This window comes from Pipra filicauda, unplaced genomic scaffold (genome assembly GCF_003945595.2).
Source record: "Pipra filicauda isolate LSUMZ 115617 unplaced genomic scaffold, ASM394559v2 scaffold67_size6003252_pilon, whole genome shotgun sequence".
Lineage (NCBI taxonomy): Eukaryota > Metazoa > Chordata > Aves > Passeriformes > Pipridae > Pipra > Pipra filicauda.
The window spans coordinates 1563956-1581381 of record NW_024104842.1 but is presented as its reverse complement, the minus strand read 5'-3'; the positions used below and the strand labels follow the sequence as shown (position 1 = coordinate 1581381).

At 38.1% G+C, this 17426-nt stretch overlaps 1 protein-coding gene across 1 annotated transcript in view; it reads left to right on the top strand.

The window, feature by feature from the left end:
* SNX25 (sorting nexin 25) overlaps positions 1-17426 on the top strand; it is a 78593-nt gene that overhangs the window by 22641 nt on the left and 38526 nt on the right. Inside the window, exons 4-6 of the mRNA XM_027735446.2 lie at positions 6772-6944; positions 7825-8011; positions 13807-13877. Coding sequence (XP_027591247.1) covers positions 6772-6944; positions 7825-8011; positions 13807-13877 — 431 coding nt within the window. The remainder of the gene's footprint in view (positions 1-6771; positions 6945-7824; positions 8012-13806; positions 13878-17426) is intronic.

Genomic DNA, 17426 nt, shown 5'->3' with positions numbered 1-17426 from the left:
GTCAGTTGAGGTCAGCTGTCCTGGCTGTGTCTCCTCTCAACTTTTTGTGCCCCCCCAGCATCAGGATGATTCAAGAAGCAGAAAAGGGCCTTGATGCTGTCCAAAGCGCTGCTTAGCAATAACAAAACCATCTGTATATTATCATCACGGTTTTCAGCACGAATCTAAAATGTAGCCCCATACTAGCCATTGTGAAGAAAATTACCCCAACCAAAACCAGTACAGTAGACAAGTGGGTTGTGAAGGTAGTAATCCTTGCCTCTTCTTGAACCCCTTGAACCCCCTGCTTTTTGAACAAACCTCAAAGAGGTCACAGGGATGCCGATTTATTATTCTTATTGTCGTCGTTACTATTATTATTACTACTATTTTTTTTCCTACATTTTTTGGTTGTAAACTGTCTTTAACCCACAGTTGGGGCACCTTTGATCCCAAAGACAGAGGAAGAATTGGTTTCTAGAAATATGAATACATGGTATTGCGGGCTGCTTCTGGATAGTTAACTACTACACAATCTCTGATGGGAGATACTCTGAAGTGTTTTTATGTATATGTGTGCCCAAACTTAGCAATGTTAGTGCCTGGGGGCTGCTTCTAGGGCTGATTCAGAACCCATAGTTAAGAGCTCAAAACTCTTGAAAAGTATGAGTGGGGAGAGTGCTGTGGGGAAGTTACTGTTTGAGTGATCAATATGATAAGCAGTTTGGGGATTAAAGTTTGTATCATTCATGTTTTGATAATATTCCTTTTGTTTTCTATGTATTACTAACAGGGTAATACGTAGAATTATGAACTCAGTTCATAATTTTCTTAGCCCATGTGAGTACCTTCCCGTGTATAGTATATATAACTTCAATTTTTTGTGATTTCAGTATGTCTTGTGATAAGATAGTTAAAATAAAAGGTGCTACCACCACAAACTGATCAAGAGCAGACTGATGCAAAGGGAGTTTAAGAACTTAGATTTAATTTGGTTAATCCTGTAGATACATCCAAGTTACCTGGATAGCAACTAAACTCCTCCCACAAGTCTTGTTTTTCTTTTATAATTCCATTTGCCACCCACAAACCAGGAATATCCAGAACTGTTTCTCACAATCAGCCTCTGGAAAGGTGTATCAAGGGGATTAGTATGAAACTGTAGATATTTTTTGCAATGAGAGCAGCTGTACGAAGGTGCTGAGTAGAAAATAGTAACAAAAAGCCAAGAGCAGATTAGTCAAGTCAACTCATGAGTAGCACCAGGTCTAAGGCTCACCATTGCTCTCAAGCTTCAGTGTTGGAAGTTTGGCGTGTCTGTTAATGGTTGAATATAACCTAGACACCACAAGAAGCATTAGGATGTCCTGGTGCTGATGTGGTCAGTCCAAAGCTTGTAAGCCATTTGTACACTCTTTGCATCTGTTATTAGTGTGACGTATCAAATGCTTTTTCCTGAAAGAGGTAGCTGTGGCATGTATAAATAATTTTATTCACAATAAGCATTAGTTGAAGTGATTTATAAAGCTTGCTGATTTATCATGATAAAATGGCAGCTGTGGAAATTTTGGGTTTGGCTTTGTCCTTGTTGTGCTTTCTGGGTTTGATGTGGTTTGTTTTCAGAGTTGTGGGTTTGTTTTTTTTTTTTCTTTCAGTAGGTACTTTTTTTTTCAGGTGTATTTTGTTATTCTGGCTTGTAAAGGTCTAAATTTATTTTTTTCCTTTCTTAGCTCAAATAGATCAAGCAATTTTTACTTTGCTGCACTGTCAAGAAATTTAGAGCTCTGAGGGTGATACAAGTGAAGAGATGCAGCCTGCCTGTGGTTCTGGTAGTTCTCAGAATCAGTTTAATGGAAGTGCGTGGTGAATGTTGAATATACTGATGCCAGTCATTTAGAGCGAGTTGCATGTGCACTTCAACTCACAATTGTACTGATTAAGACTTAAATGTATCTCTGCAGGACTCTCTCTTGAAAGACTAAGTAAAGAAATCACAAGGCTGAAGGGAACACTTTGTGATCTGTCTATCTATTTATTTAATGGAAAAAAGAACCCTGAAGTAATTTCCTGTAGAGGAGTTGTTAATGCTTTTTAAGATGCTCTGGAGTTTTTTGGTGTGTATTTTTTTTTTTTTTTTGTTCAGGGGAAGAGGGGTGTGTGCATAATTTATTTAGTTGCTTTCTTCCTAATTTCAAAGCAGACTGACATATCATGTTCTTCAAAGATGCCTTGCATCAGGAGCATATGCCCAACCACAAATACCAGGAGTCTTTTAATACTCCTGACTGCAGTGAGTCTTTACAGTAGAGAGAGTTACCAGATGGTCCTGGTCAAAAATGTGGATATCGAGAGTAGATCCTAGGGAAAAAAAAAAAAGATATTTCCATGAGGTCAGTGTATTAGGAAACCTGGAAGCCCAGGTGATAGTTCAGTATTATGGAACAGCTGTGGGTTCTGCATTCCTGAGAAATGAAGGATTGTTGTTAAGGAGGTGCTGATATTAGCGCAGAATTGTTTAGTTATGGTATGGAAAAGGAAATTATGATATTTCTATAACACTTGTAGTGTCTTCAGCAATACCACAGCAAATCTGCTGTTCTTCTTTCCTTTATAAAATGCTGGATGAACTTGCAGGTTTGCAGCAGTAAGGGGTAAAGTTCTAATATTGATGACATTCTGTGGGATACACAGTCGGTAATTGCACAAAGCAGTCTCAGAGCAAGGATAGTTCCAGTAGGTGTCATTTTGTTCCCAAAGAAAAGTACAGCTTAGAACAGACTAGTACAAAGGAATTCACTTTGGCAGGCCCTATCTATGGTTCTATGTTCATATTCTGCTGCTCTATCTTCCAGTGCTTTGAGGGGCAGCTGAAGGAAATCCCTTTGCTTTCTGACACTATGAAAAAGTATTGGATAGTCTTAAAAATTCAGAGCAGGCTTTTCATAAAATGAAAATTACGGAAAGGAAACTTGGGCAACGTTAAGGCTGGCTTTGTAGCTCACGGGGGAGTGAAGATGGATATGACCTGTAAGCATACTGTGTAGAGTTCTGTCTACTGTTTTAAATCACTGAAGTCACCTGTGTCTTGATAGACCAATAAATGTCACCATTACTTCAGTCTTGATTGTTCAAGAAGACACAAATGAATTAAGTTGCCACTTGCCATTATTTGTGTATTGTAAAGCAGATTAGATGAGCCTGGTTTACAAAGCTTGTATCATGCCTGTTTTGGAACTGTTTGCTGGAGTGCCACATTTATATTAGTTCACTGCACACGGTTGTGCTCAGAATTTATGGATAATTGACTGGGCTTTCAAAGCTTTCTCTAAAAATATCTGCACACAATTTTGGTTCAGAGTTTTCTATGATTACTAAGTGACCTTTTGTTTGGAAAATCCAACCACACAGTCCTAATAACACATGCTCAAAATTAGATGGGAAGAGAAATAATGTCTCTGTTACTATTTAGGTTATTTAATAGTGTTTAATATCTTTATTGACACTGGAGAGAGCCTGCTTTGGGTACGTGCATGCGGGCTGCACTTAAGTTTCTACTTTTCCTGTTGGTCTCTGCAAAATGAACAATGCCACGTTCCCACAGAGTTGAAGATCTGGGTTTTATATCAAGCCTTAATAATATGCCTGATCAGGACATCTTAGCTCCTGCTCCAAGATAGTAAACAGACGTGGTTTGGTAACTGAGCAGTGATGTTAATAGTTCTGTGATTGCTCACTTCTCCCTTTTTTATGTGTATCACTAAAGGGGAAGCCAGAATTAAAAGAGTTGCTGTTTACTGGGCAGACCTTTTGTTGACACGCAGTATTTCCCTGCAAGCTGATCAATGGTAATATTGAGACAGATAGAAGTGTAATGCTTCCTGTATACATGCAAAGGAGGATATAAGCTGCATGTCTTGTCTTCTATCACTGGCATATTGATTTGTGCTGTAGCTGTTAAGCCTCCCCTCGTGCTTCCTCTCCTGCTTTCAGTCTTCCTTTTATTTCTCTTGCCCAGAAGCAGTGAAAACTTCAGGATTTGTTGACACAACCATTTAGCACTGATATGCAAGGCTTGTTTAGAGTTTAATTGCCTGAAGATTTTGTTTTTCTATTTTTTCATAAAAATCTTTCTTCTTGCTTTTTAGATCACATTTAGATACAGTTTGTCTAGGAAGACCATTGAAAGAATTCCTCTTCTAGAGATTCCTGTCTTCTTAGGTAATGGAGATAACTCCAGGAAAAAAATTGAAATTTTCTTAAATGGCCTGTAAACTGAAGACTATGCAGCTCTGACCCTCCCTTGCATTCCTGTAGGCAAGAACACATTAGACAAATTAGAAGGGCAAGAATCAAATATTTGTCTATGTACTTGTTTATTCTGTTCTATTTTCCATTTGTGTTCTGTTGACTGTGTGTCAGAAAAGTCCTGGCATAGGTCCGACTAGGAGAAGCTGTATGTGTTGGCTCTTGACTGGGAATAAATCTGTACAACAGGGAGACAGACTTATCTTGCATGGGTGATATTATAAATGCAGTTAATGCTTCAGTGTGTTTGCAGTCCCAAACAGACTGGCATTTCTCAGGAGACTTGTAGAGAGATACTGAAGACAAAGAAGACTAATCTCAGTTCAGTGAAATTTTATGTGCATTATGGCTCTGTTTCATGCTTTGCACGTGCTTTTAGTTCTAACTCTGTATTGCTGCTAATACACAGGAATCAGCTGAAGTGATAGTCCCTGTCCTCGGCACTGGTGAGCTGCACCTGAAATCCTGTGTTTAGTTTTGGGCCCCTCACTGCAAGAAAGATGTTGAGGTGCTGGAGCGTGTCCAGAGAAGGGCAACGGAGCTGGGGAAGGACAAGTCTTATGAGGAATGGCTGAGGAAGCTGTGGTTGTTTAGCCTGGAGGAGTCTCAGGGGAGACCTTATTGCTCTCTACAACTACCTGAAAGGAGGTTGTAGACAGATGGGGATTGGTCTCTTCTCCCAGGTAACAAGTGACAGGACAAGAGGAAATGGCCTCAAGTTGTTCCAGGGAAGGTTTAGATTGTTAGGAAAACCTTTCTCACTGAAAGGATGGTCGAGCATTGGAACAGGCTGCCCAGGGAAGTGGTGGAACCACTGTCCCTGAAAGTGTTAAAAATCCATGTAGATGTGGCACTTAAGGACATGCTTTAGTGGTGGACTTGATGGTCCTGGGTTAATGGCTGGACTTGTCAATCTAAAAGGTCTTTTTAAACCTTAACTATTCTATGTTTCCTGTAAGTCATCCTGTTTGCCAGCATTTTGCGTATGCTTCTGGCTGTGTTTCTAGGTGGCTGACTTTGGGTGCGACAACCTGTCTGGAAAACAAAGACTTTATTTCCACGGTAAGAGGTGGCTGTAGGTAAATGACCCAGACTTTGTCAGTGATCTGCCTGGGGCATGTCTGGTTTTGGATAAATAATGAATGCCTTTAGGGGAGAACATGATGGGGAATGTTTGATGTGGTGTAGAGGAGGCTTTAGGATAGGTATGGAATATGCAAGAGAAATGGAAATGCACTGAGGAAAATAACTACATATTTAGCTGCCACAGAGAAAAGATCCTACCAGAACAAGGTAAACATCTTTCTGAGCTCAGTCAGCTGTACCACCTGGGCTGGTTGATAATGGAGATTACACATCATCTTCATAAACCACTGCTCCTCAGAACAGAGTATTTACATCCAAGCTGTTCTAAGGGCCTTGTTTCGAAATTTGTCTTACTTATAACAATTGAAACCCCCTCCATGATCCACCTTTGCAAACAAAACATTTGATTTGTAATTGAATAAGAGGCTTCAGTCAAATCAAAACCAAATGTCATCTTTACATTCATGTTGTGCTCCAAATTAGTTATAAAACGTATTTTCGTCACCTTACGGCAAATTACTTGTATTATTAGAACAAAATTACAATTATTGTTACTATTCCAACATATTTTCATCCTCCCAGACTGACAGGCAAAAATCAGTTGTTAAACAATGCTGCCTGTTACTAGTGGCCATACAGCAGTGTCTAGCTGAAAACTTTTGGTTGTACTGTATACAGTTCTTGGTCACTTTTTCACATACAGAGGCGATGGGCTTGGAGCAGCTCTGTGAGTAAGAGTCAGTTGACTAACCAGGACAGCAGCCTCCAGATCTGGGAAGAAAGCAGATGTTATGAAAAATGGGAGGAGGCACTGGTATGAGACGTGACAGATCCAAGCCCTTGTAGCAACTTAGAGCCTTCTACTGAAGACCAGTTCTGGCTGCCTTTGTAAATTACCAGGGCATCTCTCAGGTGACACTGTGTCTGTCTCGCTGTAACCACTGGCTTGGTCACCTTGCTGTTAAAATGGACTGGAGCACATCAGGCATGTGGCCATGAAATAACTGCTAGGGTACCTTGTCTCTGCTTCTACAGCTATTTCTGTATAAAGAAAAGGTGCAGCGTTCTGTCAAACGTGTTCTGAGAAGTCCAGAAAAACATTGGCACCTGTGAAACAGTATTGGGCACAGAAGGTTTGCTCCTTGTTTCTTTCAGAGCTGTCATCTGAAAACCTGTTTATGAGAAATCTGCAAACAACACACTGTGCTATCATGGGCTTGCTCACCCAGCAGCATGTTGCTGTGTGTGTTCAGTGGTGCACAGCACCCACCCAGTGCTTCATGCTGCAGCATTTTATCAGTTAGCGACTGATCATGATACAAGTGATCTGTAAGTTCTCTCTCTTCTTTCCTTCCTTTATCTTTTTTTTTTTTAATTTTTTTAAAATTTTTTTCCATTTAGGCAGGAAGATCCACCAAGACCTTTTTTGCTGCACTCATGCTTGAGGAGCCCTGATGAAGAAGTAAGATTTCTGCAAAAATGTTCTCAAGTCCTGGTGTATTGTCTCCTACCCTCAAAGGATGTCCAATCTGTCAGCTTGCGCATAGTCCTTGCAGAAATACTTGCAACAAAAGGTAGATCTAAGATCAGAGATGATTAACCATTTGCACCTATACAATATTAGCAATTACAAACTTCATTATATATATCTTTATGCTCTACTTTTACGTTCTGAAATTAAATTACTTTGATAACCAGTAAGACACTTTAAATTCTCAAAATCGAGCATGTACTTACTTAACTCTCCCGACTTGATGCCAGGCTGTTTAGCACATTTTAGGATAAAACACAATTTGTCTTTTCCCATTTTCTATTTTTTTCATAGAGGAACACTTTTGCAGTTTTCCTTGGCATTATTTTTAGTGCTTATATGAATAATTCTGCCCTTTTATATTCAGATACATAGAATCCATAGACTTTAGGATGTGTTTATAACTGAATCATCATATTAGGTTTAGTTCATTATTTTAGACTTTGATTTATCTAGTGTGGTTTTTTTAATTGAGGGATTTCTGGTTTGCTCTTTATTTTATCAGATACACTTTATTGTGATTATAAATACACTATGCATGTTTTATGTCACTGAAGTCAAATTCAGAAATTTCGAAGTCTCAAGTATATTGTGTGATTCCGTTTACTTTTAAATTTTCATTTATAGTGGCTATAATGTCATAGCCTTCAAAGCACACAGCAGAAAGAACAAAAGCACTTGGAATTTTCTAAATAGAGCTCAGCTTTGTCAATGTGCATCAATTTGCGCAATAGAACAAACAATTTTATCGGGAAGGTACATGGAATCTCAATTATACTATGTGTTCCAGAAGACCGGTTTTGTATTTTTGGATTTTTATCAGCTTGCATAAAAATTTTTGCCTTTATCTACAATTTTCTTTTGAAAGACAGCAGTTATTCTTCAGCATAAGGATTTCGTTTTAAAATATTTTTCTTCTTCAGTACTGAAACCAGTGGTGGAACTGCTGAGTGATCCAGATTATATTAACCGAATGCTACTCAGCCAGCTGGAGTACAGAGAACAGATGAATGAGCATCAGAAGAAAGACTACACATATGCTCCTTCTTATGAGGAGTTCATCAAGCTCATCAACAGCAGCTCCGATGTTGAGTTCCTGAAACAACTGAGGTATTTAATGTTTCACTGTAGCTCATTCAAAACTAAACATGCTTCTTTTCCAGCCAATTACTGAGTTTTGAATGAATTGTGATTTTTCTTTTTAATTTTAGATTTCTTTTTGTTTGGTGAAGCAGAGAGAGTAAGGATGATAAGCCACAACATTTGTTAGATCTCTCATATAGTCAGCGTTTTAGCTCAGTGGCAGAAAACGCATAAAAATGCTGCTTAGTAGTATACTGGAGATGGCTGTTCTTTTGAAAGGTATAAATGCTTGAAGAGTAGGAAAGGGACACTGGACTCTTCTTTACAGCTTGCTTCTGCAGAGTTAGATGAAATAATATGTTGAATTTCCACTAACATGTGTGGTTATCTCCTCATTATCTTTATGACTTATGACTGACTGCAGTGGTCTGGTGGCTGTGAACTGTTGTGACCCTAGGGACACTGAGCATTCAGAACAGCTTGCTATGATTCTGTAACATGGAAAGAAGGGTTTGAGTTCCAGCACATTTTGCCACTGGATAAGATGTATTCTTGGACTATTGCAGGGAGGTGTTTGCCACTCGCGTCCTTCTCAAACATATTAATGAACTCTGAAGAATTCCTTAAAGATCAAAAAAACCACCACTGAGCTCCTACATATAATGAGTTTGTTTGATCTTCCTGTTTTCTAATGCAAATAGCACCTGGTCACTTTCATACACATTCCAACCCCCATCTCATCTCTTCCTACTTACATCTTTAATCTTAACATGAGATATTACTTGTACGTCAAACCTGCTTGCCCAAGAACCAGTGTTTTATGCTTGCCTTATCTTTATAGCTGAGCTGATTTCTGAGATATATGAAAGGATAAGGAACAAATGATTGGGAAGCAGGGAATGGAGATACTGCTGTTTTAGAACCTCTCTAGATGTCCTTGAGTTGGTTTTGTTGAGCAGAGCAAAACTTTGGAGGGCTGCTGAAGCCATTTCCAGAGTGTTTGTCCTAATCTCTTACCACCAGCCAGAACCGGCATTTCTTCCCAACTCCCTTCTGTTGCTGCTGCAGGTCAGCTTTGTCTTCTTAAATGGCTGCAGCAACAGCTGAAATACATGGGCATATCAGCATTGTTTGGTGCATTCTGTGTCATCTACTGTGACTCTGAACTTCCATTAGAGTTGGCTTGATCAGACCAAGAAATGGCTAACCAAGATGAAGCATGTGGACTGCATAAAAACATTGTACTTTCTCTTGTTCTTGTCTTTGATTCAGAAACCACTTGCATTTCTGAGATAGGAAAATACATTTAGGTGATGGTGAAATTATTCTGTTGCTTGGCTACTTATTGTTCATCTGCTGTAAAATTTGCTCTTTACTCTGGGACAGTGTGTCTTTCCTGAGAGCAGAAATTAGTCTCTATTAGACTCTTCCTAAAACCTAATTGACATATTTATTAGCATAATCACACTAATGGATCTGCTTGCTTCAAAAGAAACCCAACTCTTCTGTTGTTGTTGTTCAAGCACATTAATGCTCAGTGTGTTCTCTTTTTAGCTGATAGGTCACTTGAAATTGTGTTCTGCAATACCAGAGAGCAGGTTTGCTTTATGAAATAGTGTGGTTTTGGCTGCACTTACGTTTTAGCTTTCTAGCCTATGGAGTCCAACTATCATCATTTTTGAAACGTGTTCCTCTACACTCTACAAAATGTTGATCAGCCTGAGCCTGATCAGTATTTTAATAGAAAATGTCTGAGAAAATATATCGTCTTTTTGAAGAGAAATAGTATTTGATTTTGGAGGCATTGTTCTTCCTTCCTCATTTTGTATAAAGCCAGTCTCTGAGATGGTGGTTAAAGAGCATTTCGCTTTGGGAGAAGATATTCGTGTTCTATTTGGGCTCCAGCACTGTGGGAGCACTCAGAGAGAGATGGGCCAACCTGTAGTCATCTCAAATTTGTGTAGTATATTTAGCAAAGATTTCATGATTAACCAGTGACACTTTACAGATTTGCATCAAGAAAACCAAACAGCGGTCCCTATATGGTGTATGGATTAAAAAAAAAAAATTAGTTGTAATTCTTCATGAACCACAGGGAAAATCTATCAAGAAGGAGTTAGAGGAAGAAATAAATAAGCTGCTGTGCAATTATCACTGAGAAGCACAGGAAGCATCTATTGGAGTGGTGGGAATGGGGAAAATGCTTCCAGTTTTCTTCTTACAACAAATAAATTACTGGCATTGTGTACATAAATAGGTTTCCCAGTTAGATGCTATTCTGGGTAATAATCTGTTCATCAAGAATTCCTTTCCTTGCTTTTATTTGGCAATAAGTTTTCAGTGCCTATTTTAAGCCATGCATGGCATTCATGAACTGTAAGCCTCCTCCTGTTACTGCTCATGCTGTCACCTAACATTTTGGTAAAGAACAGAGATAAGTAGTAGCAATTTTCTGTGTAGATTTAGCTTTGAGGGAAATTTATCCCAAGGCACTACAGCTGCTAGGAAACTCATTATTTTTGTATGAAACTTTCTTGCCATACTTAACTTTGCAGATTGATTACTATCTATTTAATAAAATAAACATAAAATACCTTGCTCAATTCAAAAGGCCATGAGACACTGATAAACATTTCCTGAGACTCTTGACTGACCATAGTCGAGAAGGCATGGACTCCTGGGTGCTCCTTGATGTATGCATGTGAGAGCACTCAAGAGAAGTGCCATAAGGCATCTTTCCAGACTGATTTCATTAACAAAGTTTTGCTAGGCTTTCTTGTGATTAAAACCAGGTATTTGTGGTGGGGAAAGCAGGGAAAATCCCTGGCTGGATGCTGGATCAGTGGAAACCTCTGGGTGAAGGGTGTGTGTTGTTCTTAGCCAGGAAATCAGAAAAGAGAGAGAGGCTGTGTAGATCTCCTTGTAAGCAAGCGTAAAGCTCTCTGCCACGCAAATAGCTCTCCCTGAAAGGATAATAATGGTTCGAGGATTTTCTAAATCTTGTTTCTCTCCTAGCTTGGAAGCATTACTGTAAGAAGAAATATTGTATTGATTTTCTGCATTTCTTTTATGACTTTTAGTTTAGAACTTATTTAAATGGTGCAGGAATGACTTTTAATTTTGGAGATACTTTTGAACTTGTAGTTTGTTAGCATCTGTAGTGGGCCTCTAATGTTCGGTCACTTTATTGCTTAGCAGAACTTATCTCTATTGTTTTTGTTGGAACATCCCTTTCATAAAAAATAATTTGCTGATTTCTGAGGAGCTATTTTGTCCTTCTTTTTTTGTTTTTTTGTCAGAACTTTGTCTTCTGAAAACTTGAATTTGTTTGGGGGGAAAAAAACAAACGAACCAGCGAAGCTTTCACAGAAGGAATCACTGTGTGGTTATCTATGAATGTCCTTCAAACCCACTCTTCATAATGTTTCATTTCTTTATTGCTTGTCATGAAGGGAGGCAGACTTTTATTCCTGCGTTATCAAGTTTTCACAAAGTGTGTTATCCCTATGTCTTTGAAGAAGAAAAAGTTAAACAGTGAAATTTCACCTTCATTTCCCCTTAGATTGAAGTTAGCATGGATTAATTGGAAGTCTGCTACAAATAAGGAAGAAAAGATGAATTCTTCCACATCAGCTGTGAAAAAAATTTACTTTGTCCGTCAGAAAAAGACTAAAGACACACTGAATTAAAAACATAGTTGAGAGCAAATAGTGATAAGGAAATAAACTGGTGGATAGTTTTTCTTCTGCTTTCAAGATCACCATTCTATTTATTTTGTTATTTATTATTACAGCAGCAAAAGGTATTCATGGTAAGAATTCATTTTAAGAAAGACCATTATTACTGGCTCTATATAATCTTTCACTTAAGAAATGAGGGAAGGGCATGAATATGATAAATAGGTAAGAGGTAAAAGTGGGAAGGTAGAAGTAATGTGGATGTGAGGCCATGAATGGTCCAATTTATCAAGTGCAGTCACTTCTTCAAAGTTAAATTAACACATCACATTTAAAAATTTCATAGATGTTTGGTCATCAACACCACTAGCAGCTAGAATATTTGGAATAGACTTTAAATGAGAAAGGGTCATGGTCTGGCAGTGTATCTAGGCTAGTGTTTCTGTGTTGCAGTGTTGTACAGCAGTCTCATCGAGTATTTACAGCCAGAGCCCAGCACTTAGGAGGAACAGACTAAATAGTATCTTTGAGGATGTAACTCAGAGCATCTCCCATACTTAAGATAATACAATGAGGAACAGAAAAAAAAAAGAGATGCTGTGTTATACTATTGGTATTGAAAACATGTAAAACGATGAATGTGAACAAATGAGGGTAAATTTAGAAGGAAAAAGGTTGCAAGATAAAAGTGGAAACTACCTTCCATGTGCAGTATTTACTTGATTCTCTGTACCTAGTTTGATAAATTTGTAATATTCACAGTTACCCTACAACACCTGAGAGAGGTGAATGAGTGTTGTTGCAGTGCATTTACAGGTCACATAACCAAGACATCAGAAGTCCAAGTGAGCTGCCTTGAATAATTTGGGAAGTCTGTCTGAGCAGGGAAATAGCTGTGGGACTTCTTACACTCCAGAATGCCACCCTTACTATGGGGTTGTCCTTCCTCTGGACTTGGCAGGAACTGTGGTGGTGGATGGAAACAACCAAGATAGAGTAATGGCAAATGGAAATAGGGTTAAAAAAATTGAAGTTTTGCAAACAGATTTTCAGGTTTCAACTTGATAATTGAAGGATTTGGGTAGACTAAAGATTGCTGCAGAAAAAAAATTAATTCTGGAAGTGTAGTTGTGAGTGAGTGTATATTGTGTGTATAAAACTGTGTGTCTGTAGAAAGAGCTGGAGACAATCAAAATCCTAAAAGAGTTATAGGAGGCAAGAGAAATGGAGGAAATTGAGTGATGTTGGTGAAATAAAGATTTATGTGGAAGAAGGGAAATATTTTTTAAGGATCAGAGGTTCTTTCTTAAATGGAGAAAAAGTAGTCACAGAAATAGCAGCCTTTCCAGGAGCTTCAGCTTTCATCTAGGAGTTAACTTGATAGTTAGCAAATTCGCTATAATACTTGGTTTCTTACCAGTATTGATAGCTACCAAAGTAAGTGCACTGAGAAGAATTTGAATGTTTGTTATGACCAGGTCTTTGACATTTATGAAAGGTTTAACTGACAGTCATTTTCTTTGCTGAGTGCATAGTGCCTGTTAGTTGAAAAATCAGTTTTACTTAAAATTCAGTTCGCTAGCTGCATTAATGGTCTACTGTTATGTGTAGTATAGTTTTAGGTAATAAACATGTTTTAATTATTCCTGGAGCATAGTACTTTAATGTTTTACAAGTTTTAGTGAAATTTTTTGCTTTTCCTGAGCTATATATGCTCCATATATGTATTGAGTCCATTAGCTGGAAGAACCTTACAGACAGCTCTTTACTTCTGAACTGAAATCCCATCCTAGTTTCCTACAGAAAGCTGACATTTAATGTTTAGAGTGTGACTTTACACTGTGTTTACTGAATATGAATTATCTGTTCAGTGCCAGCAGTTGAGAGAAGAGGGTAATATTATTGTTAGTTGAATGTTTTCTTTTTGTTTCAAGATAATGTTTTTTCTCTACTCCATGTGCACATTGCTCCTTGGGTTGCAGGTATACTGAGAAATTAATCTGTTTCTAGGTGAGAAGGAGCTGGAACTGTTTTGATTTTTATTAATTCTGAAGTGCTGTATGAGAAACACATTGTAAAAAATTAATACCATCTTTTCTTCTTTTCTCCCTCTTCATCCTTATTCCCTACTCTTTTTAAAACTAGGTATCAAATTGTAGTGGAAATAGTTCAGGCAACCACAATCAGCAATATTCCCCAAATGAAGAGGCAGAAAGGTAAGATTCCATTTTGCTCAGTCACATCTGTTGTTTTCATTTTGAAAAGCTGTTTGAACTCCCGACATACATATGCAATCAGTGTGTGTGGGTTTTTTAGACAGATTTTAGGAATGCTATGTCTTTAGTATTTCACGTTTCTTTTGTCTGAATCTTCCAGAAACTCCCATGGTGTGATTATCCCCCTACCCTAAGCTGACGGATCATGAGAAAGGTCATATCTATGATGCATTTATTTTATTTTTTTTTTTTTACAGCTTGCTGTAGCTAGGATTTCTGGCATTACAAATTCATATGCTGAGAATCCTGTTTCCTCTTTCTTTTTCATACAATCCATTCTTCAGAGTTTCAGTCTGTTCTTCTTTCAAAACACAGAAAAAGGAATGGTACAACATAATTGTCAGACTTTATTTTGACTCTTCATTTTTGTGTTACAATAAAGAGTGCTCTTAAATCCTTCCACAATGTTTTGGAAATATCTGCCTTTTTAAAAGTACATGCATCTTATATTTGTATTTACATTTATTATATATACTGTTTTTATGGTTCTCAAAATGTAGTAAAACTATGGTATATCTTCAGGGGATGATACTAATGGCAAAGTTACAGACCAAATTTTTGCTTAGACAAATAGACTTTGTTTACATTCTAAAATAGAGCTGAATGTGCATTCCAGTAGGGTATATTGCTTATGTCAAACTAAGATAAAAGGAAAAGTTGGCGCTGGTTTTAATTCAAGTGTACATTATAGATATTGGTATTAATATTTCTCAGATGAAAGTTAATTTAATGGAAAGTCTGTTTCATAAAGTAATAAAATGAAAACAGGGAAGTTAACTCTGAGTACATTATGAAAAATCAATCTTGCTAAGCCTGTATTTCCATTTGTGCTGCCATTGGTCTTTTTGAGACAAGAATTGATTTGGGGAATATTTTTATACAGTTTAGGTTCCTACAATTAATTACTGTCTCACTCTTCTCTATCTCACTTGATTTCATCTATTTAACTATCCAGTGTTCTAAACACTGAACAGAAGATGTTTTTTCTGAAGCTACAGGTGCCTGGTACTGCAGAATAGATACAAAAAGATTATAGATCTGGTTTCACTTATTCTGTGGTGAAGTTGGTTCTGCGTTTTTATGGGTTCTTGACTTCTATCCATATTTAAAAAAAAAATCCAACAGAAATTGCACTAGCCGGTCCATTGAAGTTTTGTGTTATGGTATGGACTTTTATTATTAGTTCAGCCCTATGGCAACCTTGTATCAACAGGGTTGATAACCACTGCTGGCTATGTTAGCCAGTGGGGACTATTGTGGCTAAAGCTTTGATTTATTAAATAGCCAATAGTTATTCACATTGTGTCTCAAGAAACAGGTGACATTTTTTTGCTTGACACATGTCCAACAGAGGCATGCAATACAATCTTTTTATAGTTCACACAAATTTAGGGCAGATTTCTAAGCCATTTCAGTTATTCCACTAAGGTTTTCATCTATTAAAAATGTTCAGGCTTTATCTATGTACAATAAACTTCAAGTGGGGTATCGAAACTGTAGGGGCTTAAAATCTAGTTCTGAAGGCTGTTCTGTGTCTTGTTTTTCCTGAAGTAGATAGAGACATTTTGCGTAATATGCTAATGAATCTAATATGTTCCTGAATATTAAGAAGAAAAGATTAAAGAAAAAAGCTGTGCTGCCTTCCTTAAAACAAACCAAAGCCAACAAAAAAACCCTAGCACAGGTCACTGCTAACACAAAGATTGTTGAAATCTTTGGAGAACAGACACTACTTAAATGTCACCTTTCGATATTTCTCTTTCTGGATGCTAGAGCATAATGCTACCCCTGGATTTAATGGTGAATAACTAAATGTAAGATTTATGCAAAATGGAAGTGTGTTTCCACAGTCTTATTCTATCTTTCTCTTTTTAATCTGTTCCCCCAGAACCTAGTGCATGTCTGCAATGACGTGTGAGCATGGGTGTTGGATGTATATAAATCTCTCCTTTCCTACTAGTAACTGAGCTCTTGCTTTTAGTGTCATAGGCATCTCTTAGCTTTGATTCCAGCTGGTGAGAGAGAGTCTTACTGGTAGCTATTTCCTTTTTCCTATGGCAAAGTAGTGTCCTGAAAATGTAACTGCTTCTTTAGTGTCTGGATGTTCAGCTACAGCCAGCTGAACTTTGGCTGGCCAGCATTCTGTTGAGCCTGATGTCCACTCTCAAACTGTAAGAGTAGGGCAAGCATAGAATAATATGTACATGGATATAGAATCATAGAATGGTTTGAATTGGAAGGGACCTTTAAGGGTCATTTACTCGAACCCCCTGGCAATGAGCAGAAACCTCTTCAACTAGATCAGGCTACTCAGAGCCCCATCCACCTGAGTTTGAATGTTTTCAGGGATGGGGCATCTACCACCTCTCTGGGCAACCTGTTCCAGTGTTTCACCACCTTCATTGTAAAAGGCTTATTCCTTTTATCTTATGTAAGTTGACCCCCTTTTGATTTAAAACCATTACCCCTTGTCGTAAAGCAAGACGCCCTGCTAGAAAGTCTGTCCTCATCTTTCTTACAGGCCTCTTTTAAGTACTGAAGGGCTGCAATCAGCTCTCCCCAGAGCCTTCTCTTCTCCAGGCTAAACAACCTCAGTTCTCTCAGCCTTTCCTCTTGGGAGAGATGTTCCATCCCTCTTATCATCTTCATGGTTCTCCTTTGGATCTGCTCCAACAGGCCCATGTCTTTCCTGTGCTGGAGTCTCCAAAGCTGAATACAGGTGGGGTCCCACATGAGAGCCTCTATCAGTTTGAGCCATGGGAGCTTTCTGAGGCAGTGTTTTCAATAGAAAAAGGTACAGCAAAAAACCTGAGGAGTAGTTAGTGCAACTTAGGTGGCCGTTACTCTGCAGCATTAAGTGCTTAGCTACTGTTTATACTATTTATGCTTTGCTTAGCCAAGGAAGCTTTGTGCAACTGCATGACTAGCAATAAATATGCCTGAGCAGGATTGTGTACCCTTGCTACTGGTTAAGGAGACATAATTAAGTCTCTAAAACTGACCAAAAATATTTCTTTTATAAAAGGATTAGGTGTCTATTATTAAAGGATGAGTAGACTGAGGACCAGGTTTCAGACTGATGACTTTCTCATAGGAACTGCATAGTTATCTGACCTCTATACTATTTTTATCTGGTGATACCAAAGTATATGTTTAATGTTGGTGCCCAGCAGTGTTGGAAACTTGTTGGAAGGCTTGTTCCTCAGTAAGGACAGTGTTCTTTGCACTTGATTTAACTAGTGCTGGTGCCACCTATTGGCAAAATATTTAGCTGTTAGGGCCCTCTAATAAAATCAGAAAGTACTTTAAAGTACTTCTAAACATCATTGTATTAAACCCTTTGTAGTTAAAAAATGCCATGTTATAGGTTTTTTGGAGCAGTGCAGGCCACTGTAAATGGAAGCTTGCATGCTGACACTGCACTGCTTTCCTCATTTACACTGGTACAAAAGCACAGAATCTGGTATATCTGTGTATTTACCTTACTTC